Source organism: Phaethon aethereus, assembly GCF_964289735.1.
Source record: "Phaethon aethereus genome assembly, chromosome: 2".
Taxonomy (NCBI): Eukaryota; Metazoa; Chordata; class Aves; order Phaethontiformes; family Phaethontidae; genus Phaethon; species Phaethon aethereus.
In genome coordinates, this window is record NC_138582.1 from 15098253 (window position 1) to 15123736 (window position 25484).

The following is a 25484-nucleotide window of genomic DNA, read 5'->3' on the forward strand; positions in this document are numbered from 1 at the left end:
TCTGGAGATTGCAGTGATAATTCTCTACTTTGCTCTCAGTTCTGCATCTGAGTGCATGAATGTTTTAAATGAAACAGCTGTCTCAAAGTCTAAATGACTTTTCAAGGCAGAGAACTATATTTTTTTTATTAATATGGTCATATTTATCCACCATTCCCATGTAACAAATACACCAGGATTTAAGAGAGTTATTTTTCCCTCACTTTAGTGAAGTATGAAATCCCTGAGACAGTTTTCTCCGGCTATCTAGAAGGCAGTTAATCAGGGGGCTGCAGACAAAATTGGCATTTAGAAATCCTCAACATTAATTAAGCTGTATGTAGAAATCCCTCTAAACCATGTGTCCTGGTTTTGGCTGCGACAGAGTTAATTTTCTTCCTAATAGTTGTTATATTGCTGTGTTTTGGATTCAGTATGAAAATAATGTTGATAACACACTGATGTTTTTGGTTGTTGCTGAGCAGTTGTGGTGCTTATACTCGGTGAAGGACTTTTCAGCTCCCCATGCTCTGCCAGTGAGGAGGTGCAGAAGAAGCTGGAAGGGGGCAGCTGACCCAGCCTGGCTAAAAGGATATTCCATACCATGTAACGTCATGCCCAGTATAGAAACCGGAGTTGGCTGGGGAGCAGAAATCACTGCTCAGGAACAGGCTATTGATCACTGGGTGGTGAGAAATTGCTGCATTGGGCATCACTTGTTTTTGTATTAGTATTCTTTATCAGTATTCTTATTATTTTCTCTTCTTTTACTGTCCTATTAAACTGCTTTTATCTCAACCCATAAGTTTTTTTCCGATTCTCTCCCCCAGCCCACCAAGGGTGGGGGAGGCAAACAAGCAGCTGCGTGGTGCTTAGTTGCTGGCTGGGGCTAAACCACACCACCATGATAAAGAGCTGGTTTGTGCCTGAGCTTGTAACCAAGTTACAGCTGTGACAACAGGTAAACCGAAAAGAGCCTGTCTGAAAGAACAAGCTGTACATCTATGAAAGTCATTAACACAGAAGTAAAATATAAAAGTAGTTGAAGCAAACTGCTACAATGCTGTTACATTACAGCCCAGCATGATAGACCCAGGTACATATGATGTTGCGGCCAGAGTGTCCAGATAAAAAAAAAAAAGACAGTGCAGTACAGTTACAGTACAGAAGACTTTCAAATTCAAGTCACTATTTTACCTTCAAACGTTTCTTGAAATGATATTATCATAACGTAACCAATGTATATGCTTGTATAAATATGCAGTGATCTTCAGAAGCATCACTAATTTTGGAGGTCACGTGTCAATCCACAAAAGCTCGGGATGAAAATTGTGCCTTCTTGAATGTAACAATTCATCCTGCTGTGTAATTAGCAGAGATGTCTGAGTGAACACCCTATTCTGAAAAATCTGTGACTCCTACAATCAGGGAGCAGTGGTGGGAAGAAGGGACCTCTTGAGACTGACTGGTGACCCTGCACTGCTCAAAGCAGGGGCAACTACAGCAAATTGCTCCAGGCCATGTCCAGTCAGGTTAGTCTCCAAGGATGGAGATGCCACAACTTCAGTAACCTGCTCCAGTGTTTGGCCATCCCCATGGTAAAAAAAGTGCTTCCTTTGATTAAATGGAATTTACAGTTATTTCAGTTTGTGTTCACTGCCTCTTGTCCTTTGAATGGACATCACTGAGAAGAGTCTGGTTCTGCCTTCTTTAGTCCTTCCAATGTGTATTTTTACACACTGCAAAGACATCCCTTAAACCTGCAGTCCTCCAGGCTGAACAGTCCAGCTGTCTCAGCATCTCCTCTTATGAAAGATGCTCCAAGTCGTTAATCATCTTCATGGCCCTTCACTGGACTCACTCACTCAAGTAAGTTCACGTCTTTCTTCTGGGGAGCCAGCCCAGCACTGGACACAGGATTCCACATGTAGCCTCACCAGGGCTGAGCAGAGGGGAAGGATCACCTCCCTCGACCTGCTCACAACTTTCTTCTCAATGCAGCCCAGGAGGCTGTTAGCCTTCTTTGCTGCAAGACTGCATTGCCGGCTCATGGTCAACTTGTTGTCCACCATGATGCTCAGTGCCTTTTCTGCAAACCTGCTTTCCAGCGAGTTGGCCAACAGCATGTCCTGGTGCCTGGAGTTATTCTTCACCAGAGGCAGAACTCTGCACTTCCCCTTCTTGAATTGCATGAGGTCTCTATCAGCCCATTTCTCCAGCCTGCTGAGGATGCTCTGAATGGCAGCACAACCCTAGGGTGTATCAATTATTCCTCCCAGTTTTGTACCATCTGCAAACTTGCTGAGGGTGTATTCTTTCCTATCATCCCAGTCCTCACATGTAGGTTCTCATCTCCCACCCACATCATTCCTATTTTAAAGCTCTTCTCACCAGTTTGGCCAACCTGTTAGCAAAGATGATTTTTCCCCACTTAGTCAGATGGATCACATCTCTTCCAAGCAGCTATTAAGCCTCAAAAAGGGTCCCATCATCATAGAAACAAAAACCCTGCTGGTGACAGCAGCTGCAAAACTAGTTGTTGACCTACAGAATCTGCCCAGTCCTCCTCAGGCCCTTTCCCCTCATAAATGGGATCAAGGAGAAGACCCCCATGCCCTTGACCATTGTCCCGAGAGCCATGTAGTTTATAGTTTGCCACCCAATGCAAAGAGACCCTGGCAACAGGATTACCTTTAGTAGCTTCTACATATTTAATTCCCAATCTCTAAAATATGTGCTATTAAGCAAAAGCAGACAAATATTGAAACAAAAAAGCCTTCCTCGGAGAATTTGATTTTGTGGTTGTTTGGATATATCTCAATGAATATTTAATGTCCTGGTTTCAGCCAGGATAGAGCTGGTTTTCTTCACAGAAGCTAGTGTGAGACTATGTTTTGGATTTGGGATGAGAAATTGTTGATAATGTGCTGATGTTTTGGGTTGTTGCTGAGCAGTCAAGGACAGTCCAGCTTCTTGTGTTGGCCTGCCAGCGAGCAGGCTGGGGGTGCATGGGGAGCTGGAAGGGGACACAGCCGGGACAGCTGACCCAGGCTGGCCAAAGAGATATTCCCTACCATACGACGTCATGCCCAGTACATAAACTGGAGTTGGCCGGGGTGCGGAAATCGCTGCTCGGGGACGGGCTGTCGATCACAGGGTGGTGAGCAATTTCTGTATTGGGCATCACTTGTTCTTGTACGTTCCTTTGTTGGTATTATCATTGTTGTTCCCTTCTTTCTTTCTGTCCTATTAAACCGTGTTTATCTCAACCCACGAGGTTTTTTTTCCCAATTCTCTCCCCCGTCCCACTGCGGGAGGGGGAGTGAGTGAGCGGCTGCGTGGTGCTAAGTTGCCAGCTGGGGCTAAACCACGACAGTCCTTTTTGGCGCCCAACATGGGGCACGAGGCTTGAGATAATAACGGTTGCAGGTCACAATATCAGTTTATTTGATTTGCATCATGCTCTCGTCTTTGCTGTACATGTTAAGGATCGGTGTTGGTTTCTGCGGGCTGCTGCACTCTGCGATGATTAGTAATGTCTCGCCTGTGAGTTTTGTTTTTAGAGCACTGACCTTGAGCTTAATGTGGTATCATCTGAGCTCTGTACTAAAGCCGTTACTGTATTTTGGCTACAGTCTTGTGGAGACGATTAGCAATTATACTTCTGCCTCTGAAAGGCTTTCTATGGAGGAAATGCAGAATGGTACCTTTGCTACCCTCTATCATAACATTTCCTCCTTCATCACAATAATTTTTCAGTATTTTGAACACCCTTGGGTAGTTAAAATACCTCTATTGCTACTTCTGGGGAACATTGTTTTGCTTTTGTCTAAGGTTGGCAAGCAATTTAAGAATATCACTCGGAGATCTGCCCCAAGGCTGGATAGTTATGAGTGGCAGGGCGTGTGGAACAGCATGGGCAAATGCCTGGGGCGGTGGGCACCTCCGGTGTTTTGGAACTTCACTCCCGAACAAGTGCAGAATCCTGATAAACTAGCAGAGTATCTGGAAGAAGTATGCTGTCAGCCTGGCAGCTCCAAGGAGACACAAATCATTGCCATGTGCTGGGGCCTGGCCCATGCCTACCGAGCTCTATTTAACACTGTGCAAAGGGGAGAGAGGCTCTCTGGGTCTGATGGCAATGTGGCAGGCACTGTGACTACTCCAACCCCTCTGGCAGGCACTGTGACTACTCCAACCCCCACGGCGGGCACTGTGACTACTCCAACCCCCACGGTGGGCACTGTGACTACTCCAACCCCTGCAACAGGCACTGTAGCTACTCAGACTGTTGCAGCTGAACCAGAGAACCAGCCCATCCCGGTACCAGTTGCCCCTGTACAAAAGAAGAAATCTTGGAAGCGGAAGTCAGCTCGTTTAGTAAGGGAGGAGGAAGATTCTGCTAAGAAGGAGCCAGAGGAAGAGAGTGAGGAGGCAGAGTGCTCTGAAGCAGGGCCATCACAAGCACGGAAGAGGGAAGAGAGCGAGTCATCGCTTGAAGAGGAGGAAGAGGAAGAACTCATAAAAGAGACGGTAACTACCCGATCTCTATCCCTGAGTGAATTGCAAGGTATGAGAAAGGATTTCAGCCGTCGTCCAGGTGAGCACATTGTCACCTGGCTGCTCCGATGCTGGGATAATGGGGCCAGTAGCCTGGAATTAGAGGGTAGGGAAGCCAAGCAGCTGGGATCCCTTTTTAGAGAAGGGGGCATTGACAAAGCAATTGGAAAAGGTGCACGAGTCCTCAGCCTCTGGAGATGACTCCTGTCAGGTGTGAAGGAAAGGTATCCCTTCAATGAAGATGTTCTATGTCACCCAGGCAAGTGGACCACCATGGAGAAAGGTATCCAGTACCTGAGGGAGCTAGCTGTGCTGGAAGTGATTTATGGTGACTTGGACAATGGACAATCATCCAAAGATCCAGATGAAGTCAATTGCACGCAACCTATGTGGCGGAAGTTTGTACGGAGTGCACCCTCATCATATGCCAACTCATTAGCAGTAATGGCCTGGAAAGACGGAGAGAGACCAACGGTGGATGAATTGGCTGGCCAACTCTGGCAATATGAAGAAAGTCTCTCTTCCTCCCTACGGGCCTGCATCTCTTCTGTAGAGAAACTGTCCCGGGAGTTCCAGCAATTCAAAGAGGATATGCCCTACCCTCCACCCATACGGACCAGTGTCTCAGCCGTTAGGAGTAAGCGCTCTTCTGTTCAAGAGAGAAGATATAGAGGATACACACCACGAGCCACCCTGTGGTTTCAATTGCGTGACTACAGCGAGGACATGAGGAGGTGGGATGGAAAACCTACCTCGACCCTAGAGGCACGAGTACGCGAGCTGCAAGGAAAGACAATTACAAAAGGGGGTTCAGGTTCCTCCAGAAAAATCGTCGCTCCACTTTCCAGTGGGCAGCTTCCCAGAAAGAATAGAAGAGCTGATCTCACCTCTGATCCTCTTGAAGGGACTTCTGATTCCTATTTACAAGAAGTGGGTAACGAGTACTATGACCAGGACTAGAGGGGCCCTGCCTCCAGCCAGGCGGAGGAGCGGGACAACCGAGTTTATTGGACTGTGTGGATTAGATGGCCTGGCACATCAGACCCACAGGAATATAAGGCTTTAGTGGACACCGGTGCACAATGTACCCTGATGCCATCAAGCCATATAGGGGCAGAACCCATCTGTATTTCTGGAGTGACAGGGGATCCCAACAGCTGACTGTGCTGGAGGCCGAAGTGAGCCTAACTGGGAATGAGTGGCAGAAGCACCTCATTGTGACTGGCCCAGAGGCTCCGTGCATCCTGGGCATAGACTACCTCAGCAGAGGGTATTTCAAGGACCCAAAAGGGTACCGGTGGGCTTTTGGTATAGCTGCCTTGGAGACGGAAGAAATTAAACAGCTGTCCACCAGCTGCCTGGTCTCTCAGAGGACCCTTCTGTGGTGGGGTTGCTCAAGGTCAAAGAACAACAGGTGCCGATCGCTACCACAACAGTGCACCGGCAGCAATATCGCACCAACAGAGACTCCCTGATCCCCATCCATGAGCTGATTCGTCGGCTGGAGAGCCAAGGAGTGATCAGCAAGACTCGCTCACCCTTTAACAGCCTCATATGGCCAGTGCGAAAGTCTAATGGAGAGTGGAGACTGACAGTAGACTATCGTGGCCTGAATGAAGTCACACCGCCACTGAGTGCTGCTGTGCCGGACATGCTAGAACTTCAATATGAACTGGAGTCAAAGGCAGCCAAGTGGTACGCCACCATTGATATTGCTAACGCGTTTTTCTCAATCCCTTTGGCAGCAGAGTGCAGGCCACAGTTTGCGTTCACTTGGAGTGGTGTCCAATACACCTGGAATCGACTTCCCCAGGGGTGGAAACACAGCCCTAGCATTTGCCATGGGCTGATACAAACTGCACTGGAACAGGGCGAAGCTCCAGAGCATCTGCAATACATTGACGACATCATCGTATGGGGCAACACAGCAGAAGAAGTTTTCGAGAAAGGGAAGAAAATAATTCAAGTCCTTCTGAAAGCTGGTTTTGCTATAAAACAAAGTAAAGTCAAGGGACCTGCACAAGAGATCCAGTTTTTAGGAATAAAATGGCAAGATGGACGTCGACAGATCCCAACAGATGCGATCAACAAAATAACAACTATGTCTCCACCAACTAGCAAAAAAGAAACACAAGCATTTTTAGGCGTTGTGGGTTTCTGGAGAATGCATATTCCAAATTACAGTCTGATTGTAAGCCCTCTTTATCAAGTGACCCGGAAGAAGAACGATTTTAAATGGGGCCCTGAGCAATGACAAACAGGAGATAGTTCATGCCGTAGCCCTCGGGCCAGTCCGGGCAGGACAAGATGTTAAAAATGTGCTCTACACAGCAGCCAGGGAGAATGGCCCTACCTGGAGTCTCTGGCAGAAGGCACCAGGAGAGACTCGAGGTCGACCTCTAGGGTTTTGGAGTCGAGGATATAGGGGATCTGAGTCCCTCTATACTCCAACTGAAAAGGAGATATTGGCAGAATATGAAGGAGTTCGAGCTGCCTCAGAAGTGGTTGGTACTGAAGCACAGCTCCTCCTGGCACCCCGACTGCCAGTGCTGGGCTGGATGTTCACAGGGAGGGTCCCCTCTACACATCATGCGACTGATGCTACGTGGAGTAAGTGGGTCGCGCTTATTACACAGCGGGCTCGAATAGGAAACCTTAATCGCCTGGGAATCTTGGAAGTGATCATAGACTGGCCAGAAGGCAAAGATTTTGGAATATCACCAGAAGAGGAGGTGGCGCGTGCTGAAGAGGCTCCACCATATAATGAACTGCCAGAGAACGAAAGGCAATCTGCCCTGTTTACTGATGGGTCCTGTCGTATTGTAGGCAAACATCGAAGGTGGAAAGCTGCTGTATGGAGCCCTATACGACGAGTCGCAGAAGCTGCTGAAGGACAAGGTGAATCAAGTCAGTTTGCAGAGGTGAAAGCCATCCAGCTGGCTTTAGATATTGCTGAACAAGAAAAATGGCCAGTACTCTATCTTTATACTGACTCATGGATGGTGGCAAATGCTCTATGGGGGTGGCTACAGCAATGGAAGCAGAGCAACTGGCAAGGCAGAGGCAAGCCCATCTGGGCTGCTGAATTGTGGCAAGATATTGCTGCCCGACTAGAGAATCTCGTCATAAAAGTACATCACGTAGATGCTCACGTACCCAAGAGTCGGGCCACCGAAGAACATCAAAACAACCATCAGGTGGATCAGGCTGCTAAGATTGAAGTGGCTCAGGTGGATCTGGACTGGCAACATAAGGGTGAATTATTTATAGCTCGGTGGGCCCATGACACCTCAGGCCATCAGGGAAGAGATGCAACATATAGATGGGCTCGGGATTGAGGGGTGGACCTGACCATTGATGCTATTGCACAGGTTATCCATGAATGTGAGACGTGTGCTGCGATCAAACAAGCCAAGTGGTTAAAGCCCCTCTGGTATGAAGGACGATGGTTGAAATATAAATATGGGGAGGCCTGGCAGATTGACTATATCACACTTCCACAAACTCGCCAAGGCAAGCGCTATGTGCTTACCATGGTGGAAGCAACCACTGGATGGCTGGAAACATACCCTGTGGCCCATGCCACCGCCAGGAACACTGTCCTGGGCCTTGAAAAGCAAGTCTTATGGCGACATGGCACCCCCGAAAGAATTGAGTCAGACAATGGGACTCATTTCCGAAACAACCTCATAGACACCTGGGCCAAAGAGCACGGCATTGAGTGGGTGTATCATATCCCCTATCATGCACCAGCTTCCATTTAATGCCATTTATAACTACTTTTCTTTATAGTGTTTCAAAGAATTTAAAACAAAATGACGTCTTATCTCCAAATCCAGCTGCATTTTTAAAAAATTAAAACTAAAAAGCTAATGCAGAACCTTATCCTAAAGACTTTAGTAGAGGGTTTTTCATAACAATTTCACTCTACAGAGGAAGGCAATTTTTTAATCTTTAATTTGCACACACATGAGAAAAATACTAATCTGATTTTGTAGAAAAGGTTTGCATAGGAAGTGATAGGACTCTAATGATTACATTGCACATGACATTTTCTCAAAACATCTTCCAGAAACAATGGTAAATTCTAAATCGATAAGAGTGGATTTAAAATTTACATTGAGGAAAAGACAATTATTTAATTAATCTAGACAAATTACTGGCTGCTATCCAAAGCATACAACTGTTACAGGAGCTGTCAAAACCAAAGGAGAGGTCTATCACAAGGCACAGGCCATGCTTAGGCATCCAGGTTTGTTTTTAGTTTGGCCAGTAACTACTTAGCATTTTACAATAGCCATAGTGAAATTGAAACTGCAAGCCCTTAACTAAAACCATGTACTTCAATATGCGCACATGCAGTTAAACTACCCTGATGCCTGGAAAGCAGGGTGAGGCCAACCATATAAATCTTTTCCAAAGAAAAAAACATTCAATCTTCAATAAATAATTTTTCAGTTGTTCTTGCTCATTTTTTCCAATAAATAATAATTGTTGCATAGTTGCATTCTATTAGATCAGTTTTAGGGATTCCCTCCCACCATCTGTTTTCTATTTCCAGATTAATAAAGTACTAACTAGTTACAAGGCTGGCAAAGGACCTGTGATTCTGTTGGGACAAAACATGAGTTTCTGAGCGTCATCTTCTGGTTTTAAGGTATAGCTAAACAGACCTGCCCCATCAAAGTCATAAAAGTATCTCAACCAACCTCTAACAGATACATCATTATGGCTTGCAACTGATGCAAGCAGTTATGCAAGATTACTACTTCTTAGAGAACAAAAAAAACCACTAAACATCATGAAGCTCTTAAGGCAGAAACATCTGCCACAGTTTGACAGCACCTCCCTGCCCCCTAGGTATTGAACTAAATTTGGATGTTGAGTTTGACAGGTCTTGAGGGTAGGGAGAGGAGAGATGAGATACAGGATAGGGAGACAAGAGATGAGATACGAGTGGTATTTCACAGGTCACAGCCAATTTAGTCTTTTTGAAGGAGCTACCATCCCTGTACTCACAACTGACAGTTTTCCTTCCTTTATCATACTTATTAGAATGATCACTGCAAAATTTTACCACATTTTTAACCACATAAAAAAAAACAAACCCAAGCAAAACCCTTGACGAGACTAACATTTACTTCTGAAATGTCTCTCTGCACCACTATGCAGCCCTAATTCTACTTACTTTCCTGCATATAAGGAAAGCAAATTTACTCAATAACGAGTATACATATACTCAATGATGCTCAAGCATCAAGCTGGTGCTCCAGAGAAGCTTCTTTGAGGATTCTACGAGAGCCTAGTACAAGAATACCAGCTCTCCACTTACTGGGGAATAAAGACCCAAACACATCATGAGCCAAAGACACACATGTGAAACCCAGCAGTCAGATAAGGAATTATTTCCTAAATTCCTCCCTCATTATATGCAGGCAGACTAGTACAATCAGTGCAGCTAACCAGAGAGGCAAGAACACCTCCGAGGTGGAAAACATGGGCTACTCAGCCAGGTAAGTAAGTTCTGTTTCAGCTACTAACCATTACCTTTTTAAAGAAGGGGCACAGCCCAGTTATAACACCAAGGCTTACTTCAGCACACAGGGCACCAGGCAAAGGGTGCTGACGATGAGACAGCCCAGAATCAGTCCTGCATCAACAAGTCCAGAAAGAACACGAAGACCCTCAGATTAGGCAGCGAGGCTGGAAATGACCCTGAAATCATCTCTCCTCACTACAAGCTCCTGCTTAATGTTGGTCAACAGTGTCAGTATCAGATGAATAAGACAGACTGTGAAACAAGGCTCCTCCTCTCTCGAAGTGTAACAAACAGCCTTAAAAGAGAACTTGTATGGCAGACAGCTCACAAACAAAAGATTCAGCACCTTCTGGTTGCATTCAAGACAGGGCCGTCTCAAGGATCACAGTCCCTAAAAAGAGATACTAAAAAGCTAACCTTAGTCTCCATTTTATTGTCTAGAGCACAAAGCAATGCAGCTCGTTCATCAGTGTATTCAATACAACTGGAATGCAATCCACAATAGATGACTCTGCTGATGAATGCACCAATCCTTTATGATTGTAGCTTTCTTACAAGAGGGTCTTGGTTTTGCACTTCAGTGTTTATTAATGTAAAGGGAGGGTGCTGATACAGTCTGCTATCACATCACCAAAGCTTTTTTGACTTTCCCTTCAAGGTTGCCACACAAATTTTAAAAACGGCCCAGAGTTTCACCTTATTACTATGTAGCTTCAATTTCAATGACTAGATAGTGTCTCATATCAAAGGTAATCATCACTCATAATATACAGAGATATTTACCTAGAATATACATAGTCATGAGTGAGCCTACAGGCTTCAGATTATGAGAATTCATGCTGCAGGATGATGAAGAACTGTTAAGGAGTGTCTCAGCATGGTAGTAATGAAAGTATTTCAATAATGAAACATGTCACACAGACCCTGAATATGACTTAAGGTAACAGTTTCTTGCTGCCAGCAGAATCCAGCCATGCCAGCACACTATGGATTGGATGGATGCTCAAGAGCTAATGACTTGAAGAGACGAAAAGCAGCCTGACAAGAATGAAAGACCATTCAGCTGAGCATCTATTAATCAGTCATTCGAGAATGTGAATAGCAGTCTCCCACTTCAACTAACAATAGATTGCACAAAAAAAGGTCAGTGCTTTAGGGAAAGCTAACAAAGAAAAAAAGAGCCCAGACAGGAGGCTTTCAGTTGGTAAAGGTTCAGACTTACATTTAATACAGATACTTATATTTAATATATAAGTATACTTTTATTTAATATATAATATAAAATACAGATATTTTCCTAGATATGAGGAAAAACATAACTCAAGGATTACAAACCTGAGGACAAGCATATTTTAAGTCAAGGGTTATGAACCTGAGTAGTTCTGATATTAGGAACTGGATCACTTTATGACAAAAATCGAAACTTACATTTAGGTCCAAGATCGGCTAAGTCTCTTTTTCTACTCTGAGAGAGTAGAAAGACAGCTATGAGCTACAAGTTCTCTAAATATTTATGTCAACACCGTGACATGACTTTTCAATGAAGCAAGTGCATTCAAGGAGAGTTCCTAAAGAGGGATGGGGAGGGAAACTGCAGATAACAGAAAGGCAATCTGTCCAATCTCCAGCTTCTGCCTGGCCTGGAACACTGTATAAGAGGTAATATACAACCATGACCATTTACATGATGCTAACATACTGACAGATGGAAGAAAAGCAGCTCCTCCTACAGAAAGGAGGAGCCAGGAGATAAGTGGAATCCCTGGATAAGAATGGAGACTGGCCATAATTTCTAATGCCAAGCTTTTTATTTTCTGAACAAAGCAAGAGTTTGTCTGGCATACATTAATTGAAGAAGGTATCCAGCAATCTTAATGTTAATACTCAAACCAGGCTAAAGTAAATAAATAAAATTATTCACAAATTTAGACATCCAAAACAGACAAGGCAGTTACAAATTATATGAGAGATCCTTCTTATGTTAAGATCAACCCCTCTCACCCAAATATCTCTCTCTCTCTCTCTCCCCCCCACTCCCCGTTCCTCTCTCTTCCTTGATCTCACTTCCATCAGGGATTCCTTTGGTCAGGATCAAAGTGCACTACTCAAAGTGAACCCTTTCCTAGTTCCAGCCTTCATAACCACTTTTGGGTCTTCCGTTTTAAGCTTGCTTTCTCTCAAGAACATATTTCTCTCTTACTCAGATTATTTCAACACACTTGCAAATAAACTAATGGCTATTTAGTTTGGCCAGATGGTAGATGTAAATGCTGCAATCTCTACATGTAGCTTGCTTGGTTTTCTCCAAAGCAACTACCAAAATGATGGCAAAGGAAAAGCATTTAAGAAAGTCTGTCCATGTCAGTGCTGATACTTCCTACCAGGTTTTCCAGTCGTGGGAGGCAGGAAACAGGAGTCTGCCGAAGGATCATGGCCAGGTCCATAAAAGTATTGCCATTGCAAAAGGAAATCTAAGTTGTAAGTAGTAGTCAAAGGATACAAAAGCTTAGCTATGTCCTCCAGAGAAATTCATACGATGAACTTCTGGAATAAGCATTGATCACCCACAGCACAATGAGCTAAGCTTTCCGGACAGTAAAGGGGAGTTTACCCAAGAGCCTCCTTGTCAGAGAGTCTTCCTGGAAGTTCTCCAGTGACTAACAAGGAATTTCTAATGTACAAAGCTCTGCATGGTGGCTCACAGGTTCATAGACTAGCTTGAAAACTCAACGGATGCCTCTCATCAAATTCTACCTTCTGAGAAGCACAGAAAACAACATGGCTTGGATGGGATATCCTAAATTCATATGTCAAAGAAAGCAATGGTATATTCTGACAAGTCTACTTCATCTCCTGTTTTTAAACAGATATTTGCGTCACGTGAAGTTAAGAAAGAAGATGATGTCCATGAGGAGTCACAGAGAAGAATGGAAGTCATCACTCACATGGCACAAGTTGAAAAACAGTCGCTGTCAAAAAAAACCATGCTCCACCAACCTAGCATGGAAGCCTGCTGATAAGATTGCTGGACAGGTTTTAAGTGGAGTCCAGAGCAGAGATCTTTTAACACATCAGGATGATGTTCTGACCAGCAGTGAAATGACTGACACACCACACTGGCTGCAGGCATTTAAATGAGAGTCCTATTGGCAAAGATCAGATGGTCAGGTGCTGCTTTCACTCGTGAAAGATGAGATCGGATGCATCATGGATCCTCTGCTTGGGATAAGATTGGGCAGAACAAAGCCAAGTAACCCCAAAGCCAAAGTGACAGAGTCTGAAACCAAAATAGGTCTATAAAATTATTCCTGGGCTAAGCAGCTTCAGAGTGATCAGAAGAGTGAGGTGAGGGGACCATAATTACAAATGCTTGCCAAAGCTTTGTGGTGGTCCAAAATGTTCTCAGAATGTTGCAGCATGGTCCAAGCATTCCCCAGTCTTCTCAAGAGAGGCATGGGGATCCAAGGTCACCTCCCTAAAGAAGCATGGATAATACATTCATTTTTATGTTCATATTACCTTTATTTGATTAGCAAATGCTAGAATAAGCAGTATACCTGTGAGCGGGTATACACACACAAGAGCTATTCATGATCAGGTCAAAGGACTGCATGTCACTGTATGCCACACAGTGTTGAAAAGCAATTTTTGGTAAAGACTACTAAAATCCTTGTCAAGATGGCAAGCATAGAACTCAAAAGTAAACTGGAGTTTCCAGAGTAGGAAATGCATCTGTCCCTATTCTGCAGCACCTAAGAAACCTATGCCAAAGACTAACGGCCAGGGTTATGTCTACACTTTGTAATGGAGGATAAGGTAGAAGTCCTTGAGCCAGCTAGTTCTGAGCAGGCTAGCACATTCACCAGGGAGACGGCTGTACTTGACAATAAAGCTGCACTGATATTCGTTTTGTAGTAAACTTGGTTGCATCTAGTTCAAGCAATCCTTCGATATTATACTGTACTGCATTGCAACAACAACAACAAAAGGTAAGCAGAAACTTTAACTAAAAAAAAAGCACCTGATCAGCAAATACTAATCATGGAATTATCAAAAGATACCTCCCTGGTGACTTTGTGCTTCACCTATTACGCAGCCTCAGGCCAAGTAGTTCAGTGTTTGCCTCTTGTATAAGTACAGCACAGACCCTGAAACTAAACATTACAGGATTCTCATCTTGCTGGTATCTTCCAAGATCACAAGATCAGCAACACATTTTTATAACTTGTATTTAGTTCTTCATATGGTGTGTTCTTGGTTCAGACTGGTGAGGGTTACTGCTTAGGAGGTTATGAGACTTATGGGATATAGGAATGAGTATCTGAGGACTGTATAAGATTTAGTATGATAAAGGGAGTGATCAAGGTAGTTTGGGGAAGAACAAGCATGGGAAAACAGAAAAATAAAGTGATAAAAAGGGCCAGTTCCATCTACACAGATGGCTGTTTAGTCCTTGTTTGGCCAAGCCCTGTGCTTGATCACCGTAGAACTATTGTGACTACATACTCAGTCTTGATACTGGTTGGATCTGGAGGCATGGAGTTGGGGCAACACTGCATGCTTCTGGGCTACAGGATTCAGTGATCCCTAACACAAGACAAAAAAGAAATCATATTGACAGTGGAGGAGCCAAGTACTTTCCAATAAACTTCGCTTTGATGCTCAGATTGCAGAAGCAGATTAATGTGCAAGGGCTGAAGAGATAAGAACTTTGCAGGAAGAGAATGGCACTGAGGAAAAAATGCTCACACAACATAGTTACGCTCTCTTTCTTCTGCTTGCTCATAATATAAAAGCTAAAGTGCCCTCCAGAAAGCTCACTCAAGGAAACACTGTTAGTAAGGCCAATTATAGGTTGCGTCAAGACATAGTTAATGAGTTCCATAGCCTAGGAGTTCAGTAAGCAATAAAAAAATAGAAAAATGTCATGACTAAAACCAACATTTGCAGTTACATTAGCCAGGATGAAGTGAGTAAAACTATGAAACGCAGCCAACAGAGCAGAAGTTCAGAAGGTGTTCATTCCTGTGGCTTAGTCAAATACCTCATAGCACTCATTTCACACTGGCTAGTAATACTGAAGCATCTGACATTAACTAAATGGACAAGTTAATAAATAAAATAATTAGTCTCTTCTACTGAGTACTATCTTAAAATACCTCTCTGCAGATTTTTTTCTTACTCAAACAGTGCCATTCTACAGCTACAGAGTGAGTGTCAAAGCTTATTTGCATCAAAGGTGATAGCAGTGTTGAAAGAAGAAAGCAAATCAGTGTATTTTTCAACTTTACTGCACCTCTCATTTCTAACACTACCTGAAGACTGATGTGACCTCACTGCAAGAGTTATTATAATAGAAACCTCAGATATGTATACCATGTCATTTTGAGGAATGATATGCCTTTTGCATTATCTGATAGGGTACATAGCACTGGAAGAAAAAATATTATGTAAAAAAAATCAGAAACATTTACTTGGAAATATTGTAGAAATAATATAAATATCACTAATGATGTAAAATACATTGGGAAGACAAAAGTCAAAAACTATCTCACTGCAAAACAGAGTAACTTTGGATATGTTTACACAGTTTTTGCAGGCAGCTGAGAACTCCACCTATTTTCTAGACATAGACCAGGAGGCTAAAAGTTATGTTCACAAGAAAAACTACAAAAGATCCAGCATCAAAGAGACATTGTTTTTGCATGATTCAGAGCACTGGTAGAGCACACTCACCTGAAAGAAACTGCAGGCATACTTATTCCTATTAATACTTAGCAGGTAAGTATCACATGACAGATGGCTTCAGGTCTCTTTCTAGGAGACTTTATGATACTGAACCCTGAAAGTGCTAAAAACTTGGAATTTAGTACAATACAACCAAAATCTCTTCTCTGTGCAGCACTGAGGAGTGAAGAAAACAGAGGAGAGCAGGACCACCCTGTGTCAGAGGGAATTCTGACTGAGTGAGCAGCCATTTTCCATGATATTTATAACTTGTATGTGTATATATATGTATGTATGCATAATAATGATAACGATAATAAAAAATAATTCACTAAAAGTCACTAATAATATTAAATCCTTTCAAAGGAAACATTTGTTCATCCTTACGGGATGTTTTTACCTCTTCCTCAAAAACTTTTATATTTAAATTAATGTACAAATGCAGGAACATTGATCAAGACACATGAAGTCACTATTCAATGTTTTTAACATTAGTTTATACTATATTAGCTACATACAGATAATATAACCTGGCACCTGGACCTTTCTACTATACTTTGCAGCAGACAAGGTATGGCATTACACAGCTCATTAGTTGGGTGAGTATAGTGAGCTGCCCCACACCAGCCCAGGCAGCTCAGGTAATGTTCTGCCAGTTTGGTTCCTGGCATGTGGTAAAGGTGACTCCATCAGAAAGAAGAATCTAAGGGATTTAAAAAGCTGAAGGTCTCCCAGAATTTTTAACTAGGCCACATGTCACTAGTTTTTCAGAGGAATCAGTAAAAAAAAACCCACACCTGCCCCTAATAGACTTGCTCCAGGGATAAAATGCAATTGTCCATTTGGGAAGGTTGAACTGACCAGCACGTTCTGTGCTGTGCTGTGAGGATCTCTGACCTCTGTAACAAGTCATACTTACTATATGACTATATTACATGCACTTTACGATGAGAAAGTAACTGTTCCATTGCATCATACATAAAACACAATCTTTTATGGGAGCTTATGTCTCATCGTTTTAATATTCTACAGTCCGTAGAAGGCTTATCCTCCGAAAACTTGATTCAGAAGAGAAATCTGGTCCACATATGCTCTGTGCTGTCCTAAATCATCCCAATTTTATATTTGATAAGGGAATTTCTGAACAGGACAGGTTTAAGACTGTGTAAATGCTTTACTCTGGTAGAGCATTAATAGAGTGCCTCTTATCTTGGGTGTCTGTGCCCAGGTTTGGCAGCAGGGTGGCTGCAGGGGTGGCCTTTTTGAGAAGAGGCCAGGGGCCACCCTGTGCCTCTGCACAGCTGGTGGCACCTCTGGGAAAAGGTATTTAAGAAAGGGCAGAAAATGCCAGGCAGAGAGAGGAGAATAGGGGGAAAAAAAAAAAGAGTGAGAAACAGCAGAGGGAACCCCAAGGTCAGAGGAGTAGGTGCTCCATGGTGGAGCGGATATTCCCTGCAGCCTGTGGAGGACACACACGGGAGGAGAAAGGTGTGAGAAGAAAGGAATGGCAGCGAGAAACCACTACATCCTGATCACAACCCCTCAACACCCCTTTTCCACTGCTTGCTTCCTCTCTGAAGGGACTTGGACTGAGTGTAACCTGCAGTGATAACAAGGGAGGAGGAGAGGAGCCTGGGAGGAGGAAGGAGGTCAAGCTGAGCCTGGGAAAGCGAGGAGGAAAGCTGTTGTTTTAATGTTTGTCTTTTTTGTTTCCCACTACCCGCATTAGCTTTTTTTTTTTAGATTATTTTAATTGGCAATAAATTAAGTACATTTTCCCCCAGTTGACTCTGCTTGCCTACCATGGTAATTGGTAAGCAGTCTCCCTGACTATATCTCAACCCATGAGCTTTTTCATTCCTGTTCTTCCTATTTTCTACCCTGTGCTGCTGGGGAGTGCAGTGAGCAAGCAGCTAGGTGGGAGTTTGGCTGCTAGCCTAGGCTAATCCAGCACACATCTCAACTAAAAACCCCCAAAAGCAAGAAAATAAAACTGACCCTCAGATTTTTTGTTGTTTTTATTTAAATGGGAGGCTAAAAACATTTCAGACACATAGAAAAATACTCTGCAGCAAAAGGATATAGTCGCATACTTGCCACAGGACATAGTCAAAACACTGTGATTCTCCCCTCCCCAAAAGGATTGGATTAAAGAATCACTCGTAGAAGCTCTTTGTAAAGCATCTGAGAAGGTACAGAATGTATTAACCCCTGTCGCTGTACAGAAAGCAGCTTTGTACATGAGGGAGTTGGAGAAGTGCCAGGGTACAAGTACTCAAATATCAGTGCGTGCTGAAGGAAGCTGAGTCTGTGAGCTTTATCTCAGAGAGAAAGAGAAAAGGCTTCTGACATTATTAATATGAGTATGCAGCAGTGATAAACCACTAAGCTGAAAACAAACAGGTTCTGAAAAATATAGCAAGTTTCAAGACTTGAAAGTGGTTCTGCAGAAGAACTAGAGGAAGTTTCTGGAAATCAAACTTAAACTGAGCATTTGATGGATGAGCGCTAGACATAAAAACCTGAATTAATTTAGCACATTGACATTACTGGATATACACTGGAAGTTTGTTTGAGATAAGCAAATGGTACTTAGAGCAGGAAAGAAAGGAGTAAATCTTTTTAAAATACTTGAATGGGCAGGACACAATAGATGGAAAACTTTAATCTAAGTTACTGAAGCCGCTGGAAAAATTACTAGCAACCCACACAAGCCACTGCCAGAGTTCCATAAAGACAGAGTGAAACTCAAATACAAGCTAATTTTGAGACAGAAGAAGAAAGTAGATTTGGGAGTTAGGAGAAGACATCCACACCTCCCAGCACTACCTAGAGCCTTAGACAACTGGTAACCAAATAGTGGACAGCACTGCAGAATCAGTCCTCCAAACCACAGATGAAAATAACAGTGAGAATCTTTGAAACCATCTGGAACCATTAATATAGATATCCATCTCCTATTTCTTAGTGAAGAACTGGCTTCTATGAGTAGAAAGGCTATGCTGAAATCTTTGTCCCACTGAAATTGAAAGTGAAGTTTCTGGGTTTCATTATGTGACCCTGAAGAAAATATATTAGCTAAGCATTTATAAACAATAAATTTCTATGATAATCATAGAAATCATGGTACCTTTTATGCCTTTCAGGAAAATCATCAGGATACATGTAGATCAGATCACAAGAGTTATCATAATGCATGAGCTGGACCTTGCATTACAGACAGAGTCCAAATGCTTTTTTATATAGTTTGACGTATTACCGTGCTTTAATACTTTTATCCCAAAACATTGCTTTCAGATTATCTGGCCTACTAAATTCCAAATCTGTTCTAATAGTCACACCAAACAATTTGCCAGACAATTCCCCATATGCCGGAGAATAATGACCTTTGCCTTTCTAAGCTTTGCAAAAGACTTGATAGACACCATTCTGTGAAAAGTGTTCACAGAAGGCACCTCCTTACATTGAAACTTGACTCTAATACTCGCAGAAATAGTGAAATAGGCTTCTGCTATTCCTTCAGTCAAGACAAGAGCAGAAGCCACAACCATTGACAATACTAACCTGGACAATGGTTGTTTCCAATCTGTTTTGTAGGCAAAGATTGCTCTTGTTTTCAGATAAGGTATTATACTATCTAATGATTTCTTTTGTACTGTTAACTCCTAAGGTCTTAGCAACTTGATCAAGGATGTAACACAGCCACAGAATGTATCAGGGTTGCTATTAAATCCATCAAATTTAGCCATATATTAAATTGTTATGAAACTAATTAACTGCTGGCCTGAATTCATTTAGTCACACGCAAATCATTTCCTGTCAAACATCTGCAGAGGATCAAGTTATTCTTCATGGTTTTGCCATAAAATTTTGCTCTTATTTCTTTAATCCTTTTCTGTCACAGACTCTTCTTGATTTTTTTTTTTTATCCAATTTCAATTTGAGGTAGAACGGTCTTTATATATTAAACTAGAAATTTTTGATACCATTACTCTTTGTGTATGAGTTCTGAATTCACTTCTATCCCAGTTATATATTTTTTGCTCACGCTGTTATTTCTGCACAGCGTTTTTGCTTGGGCTCTCACCCTACTCCCGCTGAAGTCATTCAGTTGGAATCTCCATCATTTTGAATAATCATTATACTGTGCAAAGGAAAGAAATGTGCAATAGCTAGACGTTAGGAAAAAATTCTATTACTTTACATTAAAATATAGCTGGCCTGGGAATAGGAATAAAAAAAAAAAATCAAGAGTTCATAAAAATTATCATTAGAGTTTTTTCTTTTTGATCCGTTTTGCTGATGAAGAAGTTTGTAAGTTTTGCCTTTCTTTCAAATATATACCCCAGTTTTCTAGTAAAACCTGCTACAGTAAGCATACGCAATACCTTTTCACAAGTGCGAGGTGGAAGCATATTTTGCTCCAATACAAACTGCCCTGATACAACTGAAGAAGTTTAGATGAGTAAGAAGTTGTGTGTGGAGGAGGAAAGCAATTGAGCTAAAGACTTCGTAAGTAAACAAGTATCCTAAAAAGAGAGAGACTGCAGATCCAGTCTCCTCTGGCCAACTGCATTTTTGCCCCTACTCCATGAAAAAGCATAAATCCTCTTCTACAGTCTGGCAGACGCTTTCCCCTGTCTGCATTTAATCAACATTTTCCTATTACAGACCCAGTTTTCCCTCCTTCAACTTTTATCGCTTGTCCTTCATTAAGAAAACAAATCACATTTTCCTTCTTTAGTTCTCTCATTTCTTCCAACCCAGTCTTCCTCTAGACATGAAAGAAAGATCACCTATCCGCTACTTCATCATACACTAGCAAGTATAACTTGCTTCCTGAAGTGTTGTAAATACTAGCTAACATTTTCCCCAGTGCACCCAGTGTGATGAATTCAGGGGTGCTTTGGCTTGGGAAATGCTGTATGGAAACAAACTCGTATGGTGTTAATAAATACAACATGACACAAGTATGTGTGGTAAAAGGAAAAACCCACTGAAGTGAGAAAAATTTGCATGGGCTTCAAGGAGCTTTGGGTGAGGTCTTTGACACTTGCATTAGTAGGAGACAGCGCTAAAAGGGATGGGGAGAAATGGCATCCTTGAAACTGTCCAATTTATTCACAGAAAGACTATTTAAGGTCATACCAAGCTATTCTCGTCTGTGCTTGCTCTGTACATCATAAATAACCACTGAAGGGAATAATTACTATTGGGGTTACTTCATAAGGAAAAAGCTATTTGAATTTTAGAATAACAGGAAATAGACATATATTAAGCTTGAAATAGATTTTACTGTCCATACTAGATGGGCTTCTCATGACAAGTAATATCACATTTCACCAGAAGATTGGCTCCTTGCAACCAGACAAAATGAACTCCCTTTTTTCCCCCTCAAAATATTTCAAATGTTTTCATATATATGACCTACTTTAGGACAGAGTTATCAAATTATTATGTGCCTAATTATACAAGAATACCAATTTGACCTTAGGTGAGAATTAATACTGCAAGTCTGTCTTGCAGACAAGGTGATATGAAATTATTATTTTATATATATATACACACACACACGCACACGATTCTTTCACTACTCAAAGCGCACCCAGTGGGGAAATACAGGCAATATAATTTTTTTAATGCAGGTTTAAAGACTGCTTTTATGCTCTTCATGGTGGTATTTACTGCTTACTGTATAAAATGCATAACACAGAACTAAAAGAAATACCTCTGTTGTAGCAACCCTCCAATATTCCTGAAAACACTGATTTTTTCCTTCTATTTAACTTAACCCTGAGAAACAGATTTAAAGTATTGACTTAAAGAAAATCTATACAATGGCCAAGTTAAATAAAAAAGCTGATTATTTTCAGAATATCACACAAGTCATATGTGTTATGATCTGACCTTCTGGAGCTGGTTTACTCGCATTTGTTTTTTCTGGATCCTTCACCTTGGATTTACTTGTTTCTTTTCTTCTCTCTATATCTTTAACTGAAAAGTAAGAGAGGGGAAAATAATCAGTCAAACTAGAAACAGTGCAGTCAGAAACAAGTAATTTTCTTCTTCCAGATAAATAAGTTGCACGCAACATCTTGCAATATGCTTATGTAACAAGTGACTGTTACTGGGTTTTCCCTCCCCACCTTTGGGTTTATTCTTTTTATGAATCTTTCCCCATCCTATCATCATTAAAGTTCTCAAAAGTGACTCTTCTCATACAGGAGAGTCCAAATACAGTGACATCAGCACCTAAGCCCACGCTGACAAGATCCAGCACTGGAAATATAGTCCAGAAAATTGGCAAAGCTAGCTGGGAAAAGTCCAGCATTGCAGAGTTCCACTCCAAGGCATTCAACACAAAAGCACACAAGCCAGCTGTTACATTATCCTCTTTAAAGAATCAGCTTAGATCCCATGCCCAAATCTGTGTTCAGGGCATCAAACACTCCCATGAGAGCAAAGTTGCTCCAAAGCTCAGACTTCAACAGTTTCCTGTCCCGCAAGTGGGTGGGACACCTCCCTTATGTCCCAAATCTCTCATAACAGCCAAGCAGAACCCAGCTCGATTAGCAATTCCTAATACTACATTAGTAGCCAGTATCACTCTACTCAGTCTGAAAGATACTGGCAAAATCATTGCTAACGTCCCATAGTGGTGGGGGGAAAATCCTTTCAGAATTTCCTTACAACGGTAATTGGTGTCAACACCCCAGTTGTCTACAATGGCCAGGAATGGCTTAAAAGAATGAAACAGAGAATATCTTTCATAGAAAATAAAATAGTACTCCAATTAAAATTTTTGGTTCTGTAGAGCTGGATTATGACCAACAATCATCCAATCAGGTATTGAGTGTTAGTCAGGATCAGAGTCTCTCTGTGCTATATCACTCAAAAAACATTGTGAGAGGGTGCAAGAAGGTTATCTGTCTCTTGAAACATACGATATAAAATAGATAACACAAGTATTCCGTTTTACAGAAATGGAACGAAAGTCAAATGGATTTCGCTAATTTACCCAATAGTATATAGAATATCTGAAACAGCCAAGAGTGTTCTAAGTTCCAATCCAGAATATAATCACAGGACCATCCTAAGGTTTTAGGAAGACAACAAGCCATTGTTGGCTTGGTTGTTGGCTTAAGTAACAAGTGACTGTTACTGGGTTTTCCCTCCCCACCTTTGGGTTTATTCTTTTTATGAATCTTTCCCCATCCTATCATCATTAAGATTCTCAAAAGTGACTCTCCTCACACAGGAGAGTCCAAATACAGTGAGATCAGCACCTAAGCCCACGCTGACAAGATCCAGCACTGGAAACATAGTCCAGAAAATTGGCAAAACTAGCTGGGGAAAGCCTGAGTGTGATCTCCTCAGTGTGATAACCCTCTGCAGAACCTATGGAACTCACACTCCAGGTAGAAATACCAGTGAAAAAATACCTGAAGTTTTGACTCCTCTCCTTACTAGCACACCATGTGTACCTGTTCATCATCTCTACCTTTAACAAATCATTATGAAACTGATTCAGAAGCAAATTCAGATCCACAAGCTTGCTGAGGAGTCAGCTTCTACCAGGGTAGATCTTTGTTATTATCTGGGTTACAGATAAAGCCATGATGACACTAGGTCTTACTCAGAAGTCCAAGTTTAATCTTTACCTAAACAAGTCTCCAACTGAAATGAGAGGTGAAATTACCATAATAATACCAGTCAAAAAGCATGCTATTGCTTAACCTTCTAAAAGCATTCCTTTGAGAAAAGGCTAAGAGCAAGGTAAGGAGCTCCTTGAAACAGTACAAGTCTGAAAATGCTCATCGGAGACAAGTTGGTCATGTCCTGACAGAGATTTCTGGATTTGTAAAAGTCTTTTCTACCTGTCAAAATTCTAACCACATAGGAAGAACAGACAAGACGACACCAGTTTTACTCACATATTTACATAGGCAAAAAACTTATCTAGTGCATGTTTTTACAGCTGCATTTTAAAAGGAAAAAATTCCCCAGTGATCCTTGTTAATTACATACTGTGTACAATAACTTACAAGCAGCACTAGAGTAAGAAAGTATACCTGGCTATACAAAGAGGAATAAAATTTTATTGTAGGCTTGACAACTCTTTGTACATCAGCTGCAACTCAGCAGCATTAAAAACATACTTCCAATGCACTAAACCAGAGGATATTCTCAAAGCTTTATTTATGTTTGACCTTTTTTCATCTCAAGACTTAGTGACCCCTTGTCAGAGAAGGGGAAAAAAAACACAGAATACATGACAACAAAAAAGAAGGATTTGTACACATGCTATATCTGGTTTTACTCGTGCAAGGCAACATTATCAGATGAAACCCCAGCCTCATTAAGCACTACATGTTTTCACCTGCAGCAAAGAAATAGTACACTAAATAGACTATAACCCCCATATTCTTAAATCAAGTTGCCAGCTCTACTTTTCCTGAAGAACAGAAGTAGTTTAAAAAACAGCCACACCTAATATTATAGAATTTGGTGTAGCTTTCCGTGGGCTGCTCTTTAATGTTAAAGTAATCTGTGGTTTTGTGGGTTTCCTAACCAGGATAGAACTTTAAGTAGTAAACACACAGCTGCAGTGATGAAAAGCTAGAAAAACTTTGACACACACCACATCAAGCAGTCAGCATATTTTATCTTGTGCTGGTTCTAAGAGAAAGGTGGATTAGCAATGACAGTGAGAAATATTCAGTGTCAAGGGAACTCCGTAGGCTTTCAACTGTACTGCCAGACTGTCACATTTTTGTCTTTATCAACCAAATCTCCACTGATCATATTTAACTGAACTGCTTAAGATGCAGATCAAGACAAATCAGCTAAGACATATATATCACTATGATATAGACATTAAGAGTATGTGTAGGTCAGATAAAAAAAGTCTTAAGCATAATATGTAAACATATTTGACAGCTGAAGACCAGTAAGAATTTAGCCTTTCATAGTATCATTGAACTAGCAACTAGTTGCCAGTTGGCACAGCTGTTAAGAATGTTTTAATAAAAAGTTGGACAAAGGGAAGGAAATTTTTAAGTATCAGAATATAGCACTTCCCTTCTTGTTTCTGCTCACTGAAGATTCTTTTCCACGTGATACTGGCTAATTTCATAATGGGGAGGAAAGAGATTCCAAACCAATGGAAACAAAGATAGTCCAAAGAAAGAACCTCGGGTGCAAGAGTGACTGAATCAACTCAGGACTCCAGCTCTCTAGGTACCAGTTAAAATCTGTGGCTCTGATTAGCCTTCTACCACAGAAGAAACTGTTTTTCCATTGCTCCCCTTGGTGTCAGACTTTGTTACAATTTCATAAGTGACATTAAATATCTGATAAATTCTGCATGTCAGGCATAAAAAGACACATACTTCTGAACTGGCCTTGTGCTGGCTTACTCTCCTTGTCTTCACTGAATGCAATGATCTGAAGGGCATAGTTTTGATCTGGAATAAGACCTTGAATAATTGCTTTGGTTGCAGTGTTCTGAAGAATTAACTGATTGGTTTTTCCACCTGTAAGAAAAGAGACAACAAAAGCCCACAAATACATAATTTTATTTGCTTTTCTTATAGCACTGTAAATGTAATGACTTAAAACTACCTCAAGCTCTACAATGACCCAAGAGTTCCCACTTTCGGGACTATCTATACAGCCA

The 25484-nt window shown here is 41.7% G+C and overlaps 1 protein-coding gene across 1 annotated transcript in view; it reads right to left on the bottom strand.

Annotated features, from left to right (window-relative positions):
• COL14A1 (collagen type XIV alpha 1 chain) overlaps nt 1–25484 on the bottom strand; it is a gene marked incomplete at both ends in the record, with an annotated part of 124761 nt that overhangs the window by 92434 nt on the left and 6843 nt on the right. Inside the window, 2 exons of the mRNA XM_082015593.1 lie at nt 21713–21799; nt 25198–25341. Of these exons, the coding sequence (XP_081871719.1) occupies nt 21713–21799; nt 25198–25341 (231 nt within the window). The remainder of the gene's footprint in view (nt 1–21712; nt 21800–25197; nt 25342–25484) is intronic.